We start from the raw sequence: 7,621 nt of genomic DNA, 5'->3' as shown, positions 1-7,621 counted from the left end.
TGCTGCACATAGTTTTAAGATTGAAAGCAGCCCTAAATGAAATGCTACTCTCTCTCTCTCTCTCTCTCTCTCTCTCTCTCTCTCTCTCTCTCTCTCTCACACACACACACACACACGAGACTGGGTATTAAAAAAAAAAAAAGACAAGTGCACACGGATACCATTCTAGTGTTCCTAGGATTTGTTGAAACATTGAACAGGATAAAGAAGTAACTAAATAATTACTCTGGCAAATCATGCTATTTTGCATAGGTAACTGAAACCATAATAAAATTTAAGAAAACTAGCAAGTGAAAAAGTGTGTGTCAACACTCTCAATGTACACAAAAAAATATTCAACAATGAAGAACAGATACATTGTGCCAACACTGTTGCAGATGATACACCCTGAGACATGCTAAATAAGCAAGATATAAGGCAAAACTCCATATAATTACATCCAATATTTTTTTCCAAATTTATATGACAATATTAAATACATTGACATCTAGATATAATTGTCTGAGATAATTTGTGTCCTGATGAATAGCAATTGACATTTTCTTGTATAATTGTCACTTTATATACATTGATTAACATTTTTAGGTCTTGTAGCTCTGACAACCTGTTCTTCTATAAGCAGCATCTAAATTCTAAAACTATTACTGTTCCATGTAATGGACCATCAAATTTAACCACAAGTTTCAATACTGCAAGTTATTGTAATAACATAAAAACTGTAATGATTCTATCCTTTATAATAAAAAAAAATTATGTTGCACTTTCTATTTCATAAACATGCTCTCTTTATGCTCTATAATTGTTACATGATATGTTTACTACATCCATGTAGATATCAAATTTTTATATGGTCAGAGTGTAAAAAAATGATACAATGCTTCTAAAACTCATTTGGCTGTTTTACACAGCCAACTCAATCATAGTCACGATAAAAAAAATTTATATAGCTCCCAACACATTACATCAGCAACCTGGTACAAATCTTCCTCACACAGCAACTTTCTTATTATGGAAATCTCAAATTATATACACTGATAAGCCAAATCATTATGACCACTACCGACTATGACACTGGATGCTGCCTGGTGGCATTGCAGGCACATGACATGGTAAAAATAGTGTGCAAGAGGTGCAGAGACAGACGGGGGATCTCCCTAGCGAAGATATGGGCTGCGAATGGGGAAATGCGTTGAGATAAGTGACTTTAACAAAGGGCAGATTATTATGACACAAAGACTGTGAACGAGTATCTCAAAAATGGGGAAGCTGGTCGAACATTCACGTGCTACTGTTCTGAGCATCTATGGAAAGGTAGAAGGACTGTGAAACTACCACTTGTTGCTAAATGGTTTGACATAAACAACTCTTCTCAGGCCGCTGGGTTCGGAGGTTTGTCTGCTCTATAAAGTAGGATAGATGGTGATCTGTAGCATCTCTGCCAAAAGAGAACAATGCTGGTGCACGCACAATTGTTTCAAAGCACGCCATTCATCATACGTTGTTGAACATGGAGCTCTGCAGCAGCCAACCCCTACGTGTTCACATGTTGATCCAACAACATTGTCAATTACAACTGCAGGGGGCACGGGACCACTCTTATTTGACGGTTGATTAATGGAAAAGTGTTGGCCCTTTAGATGAATCTCAATTTTGCTACATTAGGTTGGTGGTTGCCTCTACAAACACCATCAGTGAGGTGAATGGTGGCTTGAAACATGTGGTGAAACACATGGAAACAGGCTGTGGGAGTAGTATTACGCTATGGGCGACATTCTCCTGTGCTTGCATGGGACCTGTGGTAGTAATCTGAACTACTTGCATCCCTTCATGCTTGATGTCTTCCACAACAGTAATGTCGTCTTTCAGCAGTATAATTGTCAATGTCTCAGAGCCAGAATTGTGCTACAATGGTTTGAAGAGCATTATAGTGAACTCATGTGGATGTCTGTGGCTAAATTTGCCTGATGTAAATTCTATGGAATCCATTTGAGTTGCTATCAGGTGCCATCGCCAGGTACGCAAATCAGTGGCCCATTATTTACGCGAATTACATGGCCTGTGTGAAGACATCTAATGCCACATACCCCCACAAACTTACCTACAAACTGTCAGGTCCCTTATATGCAGAATCAGTGATGTATTTCATCTGAAATTTGGGCAAAAAAGCTATTATGGAGGTGGCCACTATGTTTTGGCTCATCAGTGCACATGATTCTCACAATTAGCTCTTTACAGCAAAAACAAAAAGGTCACATGTAACAAATTGAAGCCACAATCCAAACTGTCTCTGCACTTCATTGTGTTTAATATATTTCATAGTTAAACTGGAATGGGGTAGTGTAGAGAGTAATAATTTTTCCTGTGTTTATATACATTTTTAACAAAATGTTAAGTGCAGTCCTGAATTCAATTCAGTGCTGTGCTTATCAAACAATTAACAAGCAACAAAACAATTTCAGCTTACATCCTTTGATGAAGAGTCATACACCACTTCAATGTCACTATCTTCTGAATGGTCTCTTTCAACACTACTGTTGGGCTCTTGATGAGTTTCAACACTCACCATACTTGGGTCAATATCAATCATATGTTCTACTACTTGACTGCTGTTTAATCCTGTATCACACACTGTATCACATGTTGACTTTAGAGCAACACCAGGCACTACAAGAGCTGGGAAATGTCCTTCCGACTGACTGATTAATGACAGAGAAACAAGCTGTTGATTTGTTTCACTTAGTTCTAAATTACAGTCTGTACTTGGTACAGTTGAATCTTTCAGCACTGCAGGTATAATTTCAGGAACAGTGGGCACATTTGCTACTGAAATGGCAGGTACAAGAGACTCATTGCCTATGTTACCCTGTGCAACTTGTACGGCATCTGCACTTGTTGATGAGATGAGGTATGCCTGCTGTAGTACTTGATTATTAGTGCCACTAACAATTTGTTTAACAGCTCCTCCACATACCTTTTTCTTGATAGGTGGTGTAGCATTGCCCACATTTCGTTTCACAGGGGGTCTATTTAATAATATTATATGCCTGGGTTCATTGCTGGGTGGTGAAAGCAAAATTTTTGTAGCAACTATAGGCTTATTTGTTGCAGGTTGGTGTGATATGCTTATTCGTGAGACTGCAGTTGTCTGATGAACAGTTGTGGTATTAGTCGAATCAGCTTCCACTGCTGTTACATGGGCATCTGCAATGAGAAAAAGTGTCTGTAACTTAAAAGAATTTATTAAATATGTGTTTGAACCTTCCAAGATCAAGCGCTGATTAATCAATTTAATCACCACAGGGCTCTCCACAATTCAGTTGTACGGGAAAGACCACTATCAGATATGACACATACTTTTAAGTAAAAGTAGTTATTAATGTTACATATTTATACTGAAACCCAGGGTTTAAGTGTGTGTTACAGTTTCATTGATACAAAGAGTGGAGGTAAAAAAGAAAACAGGATGAAGCATACCGTGAGCTGTACCCTGTCAAATTAGGGTACATACTTAAAGCAATAGGGAACTTTGGGAATATTCCTGAAATACATATAAATAAATAAAACAGAATTTTAAGAATAAATAAATAAATAAGACATTCACAAATCTAGATAATTGAAAACGATTCCGTATCTCTCTCTCTCTCTCTCTCTCTCTCTCTCTCTCTCTCTCTCTCTCTCTCTCTCTCTCGCTGCCTCCATGGAGTTCGCTTTAGTGAATGTAAGGTCAACAAATGCAAGGCAATAAGGGACAATGGCCTTTCGTAGAAAGTCAGAGCAGTGTTACATCCACCTAATAATATGGCCTCCACAGGACAAATAAATATAAATTTCCCAAGGCTGAACTTAACTGCTTTCCCAGATAACTGAATAATCGTAGATTTTGAGACTAAAGTGGGATTTAATTGATTTTTGTACAAACATTTCAGCTGTGCACCTATCAGAAAAATAAGTGAAAGAAGTTGACTACATCTGGCTACAGGCCTGATACATCAAATAGCTCTCACAGTTTTTTCCCTACTAAAAGTTATTCCTTGACAGAAAACCGAGCTGCTGGCCAGCTGTCATACTGACTAAATCTGAACTGTTCCCTTAAGATGACAAAAATTTGGGTCCAATCAAGAGTCCCATATGCAGCCCTCTGTACAAATTAGCAATACTGTGTGGTATGGTGCAGTATTTGTAAGAAATGGTATCCTTCACTTGAGCCATTCAATGGCAGTATCTGCTTGCAGCCTTGTGGCTAATGATGCATAGTGTAAATGAAAAGTTAAGAAATATGATGACGGTCTTTTCTTAATTTTTTAAATCTCATTTTTTCTGCTGAAAGAATCTGATGCAAGCACATTCTGACTTTATGATATCCCAGTGAAAGGAAAATAGAAAAAAGGGGGCAATGTGCATTCGTAAACAATAATGATACACATCTGGTGGCAGAAAGAGGGCATTGTGTATTATGAATTGCTTCTCAGTGGTGTATCCATCACAGGTGGCATTTGTTGCCCACTGCAGTGAAACATCTATTTTACATTTTTGTGCTGTCCAGACTTAAAAAACGCAAGACTGAGGAAAATGCAGAATTAAGCAAAACATTAAAACACCCCAAAATGTGGGTAGAAACACATGTAATTGGCGTAATGATTAAAAATCGCAATCTTCTCCAATACTTTGTATAAAATCTGTCCAAGCAAAGAAAATTAAATGTATAATACAATTTTTATATAATAATTTGTGGTAATGAATTTCATAAGTTCTTAAAAAATCACAGATGTGTAACAGCAAGGAAAAACTTATAAAAAAATTGAAATTGGTACATGGATACAACATAATCTAGCTGTTTTACAACATGCTATGACTACAAATCATACGTTCAAAACACGCATTTTTGGGAGATGATCCTTTGTGCTCACCCAGAAAAAAGCAAAAATTGATGAACATGTAAACCAAAAATACCACAGCAGTGTTTAAACCATAAGCATAAATGCAGACATCTGCTTAATGACATACTTTGTTACCACTGCTGTTATTGTTAAATGCTTTTCTTATGAGCCGCACTTCATATGTCCACTACCTTTAAAGTGTTATTTTAGGCTTGATTAGAGAAACAGGTATCAAAAAATGAGTTTACTTCCCCATTTAACACTACAATTTTATTAGAAGTCAGTCCATTGAATTTCTGTACATTGTGTAAAATGTAAATTTGAAAGAAAGATCAGGTGCTACAATTTCGCTTTATGCCCTTTATCACTGCTGCCAATCTTTACGATCTGCAGTGTGTGGTGCAAAGTATATACATGAGTAGTGTATGTAGCTGTTGCAACTTTATCATATCGGATCTGAACATGTTGTTGTTGTTGTGGTCTTCAGTCCTGAGACTGGTTTGATGCAGCTCTCCATGCTACTCCATCCTGTGCAAGCTTCTTCATCTCCCAATACCTACTGCACCCTATATCCCTCTGAATCTGCTTAGTGTATTCATCTCTTACTCTCCCTCTACGATTTTTACCCTCCACGCTGCCCTCCAATACTAAATTGGTGATCCCTTGATGCCTCAGAACATGTCCTACCAACCGATCCCTTCTTCTGGTCAAGTTGTGCCACAAACTTCTCTTCTCCCCAATCCTATTCAATACTTCCTCATTAGTTATGTGATCTACCCATCTAATCTTCAGCATTCTTCTGTAGCACCACATTTCGAAAGCTTCTATTCTTTTCTTGTCCAAACTATTTATCGTCCATGTTTCACTTCCATACATGGCTACACTCCATACAAATACTTTCAGAAATGACTTCCTGACACTTAAATCTATACTCGATGTTAACAAATTTCTCTTCATCAGAAACGCTTTCCTTCCCATTGCCAGTCTACATTTTATATCCTCTCTACTTCGACCATCATCAGTTATTTTGCTCCCCAAATAGCAAAACTCCTTTACTACTTTAAGTGTCTCATTTCCTAATCTAATTCCCTCAGCATCACCCGACTTAATTCAAATACATTCCATTATCCTCGTTTTGCTTTTGTTGATGTTCATCTTATATCCTCCTTTCAAGACGCTATCCATTCCATTCAACTGCTCTTCCAAGTCCTTTGCTGTCTCTGACAGAATTACAATGTCATCGGCGAACCTCAAAGTTTTTATTTCTTCTCCATGGATTTTAATACCTACTCCCAATTTTTCTTTTGTTTCCTTTACTGCTTGCTCAATATACAGATTGAATAACATCGGGGACAGGCTACAACCCTGTCTCACTCCCTTCCCAACCGCTGCTTCCCTTTCATGCCCCTCGACTCTTATAACTGCCATCTGGTTTCTGTACAAATTGTAAATAGCCTTTCGCTCCCTGTATTTTACCGCTGCCACCTTTAGAATTTGAAAGAGAGTATTCCAGTCAACATTGTCAAAAGCTTTCTCTAAGTCTACAAATGCTAGAAACGTAGGTTTGCCGTTCCTTAATCTTTCTTCTAAGATAAGTTGTAAGGTCAGTATTGCCTCACGTGTTTCAGTATTTCTACGGAATCCAAACTGATCTTCCCCGGGGTCAGCTTCTACTAGTTTTTCCATTTGTATGTAAAGAATTCGTGTCAGTATTTTGCAGCTGTGGCTTATTAAACTGATTGTTCGGTAATTTTCACATCTGTCAACACCTGCTTTCTTTGGGATTGGAATTATTATATTCTTCTTGAAGTCTGAGGGTATTTCGCCTGTTTTATACATCTTGCTCACCAGATGGTAGAGTTTTGTCAGGACTGGCTCTCCCAAAGCCATCAGTAGTTCTAATGGAATGTTGTCTACTCCGGGGGCCTTGTTTCGACTCAGGTCTTTCAGTGCTCTTCACGCAGTATCATATCTCCCACTTCGTCTTCATCTACATCCTCTTCCATTTCCATAATATTGTCCTCAAGTACACTGCCCTTGTATAGACTCTCTATATACTCCTTCCACCTTTCTGCTTTCCCTTCTTTGCTTAGAACTGGCTTTCAATCAGAGCTCTTGATGTTCATACAAGTTTTTCTCTTATCTCCAAAGGTCTCTCTAATTTTCCTGTAGGCAGTATCTATCTTACCCCTAGTGAGATAAGCCTCTACATCCTTACATTTGTCCTCTAGCCATCCCCGCTTAGCCATTTTGCACTTCCTGTCGATCTCATTTTTGAGACGTTTGTATTCCTTTTTGCCTGCTTCATTTACTGCATTTTTATATTTTCTCCTTTCATCAATTAAATTCAATATTTCTTCTGTTACCCAAGGATTTCTACTAGCCCTTGTCTTTTTACCTACTTGATCCTCTGCTGCCTTCACTACTTCATCCCTCACAGCTACCCATTCTTCCTTCTTCTACTGTATTTCTTTCCCCCATTCCTGTCAATTGTTCCCTTATGCTCTCCCTGAAACTCTCTACAACTTCTGGTTCTTTCAGTTTATCCAGGTCCCATCTCCTTAAATTCCCACCTTTTCGCAGTTTCTTCAGTTTTAATCTACAGTTCATAACCAATAGATGGTGGTCAGAGTCCACATCTGCCCCTGGAAATGTCTTACAATTTAAAACCTGGTTCCTAAATCTCTGTCTTACCATTATATAATCTATCTGATACCTTTTAGTATCTCCAGGGTTCTTCCATG

At 38.0% G+C, this 7,621-nt stretch overlaps 1 protein-coding gene across 2 annotated transcripts in view; it reads right to left on the bottom strand.

The window, feature by feature from the left end:
• Window positions 1–413: 413 nt before the first annotated feature.
• LOC126471068 (cyclic AMP-responsive element-binding protein 5) overlaps window positions 414–7,621 on the bottom strand; it is a 145,184-nt gene continuing 137,976 nt past the window's right edge. Inside the window, exon 11 of one of the 2 annotated variants that reach the window (XM_050099139.1) lies at window positions 414–3,201. In XM_050099139.1, the coding sequence (XP_049955096.1) occupies window positions 2,456–3,201 (746 nt within the window). In that variant the 3' untranslated portion in view covers window positions 414–2,455. The remainder of the gene's footprint in view (window positions 3,202–7,621) is intronic. The other variant, XM_050099140.1, reaches the window with a different exon arrangement.

The sequence above is a fragment of the Schistocerca serialis genome, chromosome 3 (assembly GCF_023864345.2).
Source record: "Schistocerca serialis cubense isolate TAMUIC-IGC-003099 chromosome 3, iqSchSeri2.2, whole genome shotgun sequence".
NCBI classification, from domain to species: domain Eukaryota; kingdom Metazoa; phylum Arthropoda; class Insecta; order Orthoptera; family Acrididae; genus Schistocerca; species Schistocerca serialis.
Note: the sequence above shows the minus strand (reverse complement) of the source record. Positions and strands in the feature narration are given on the sequence as shown.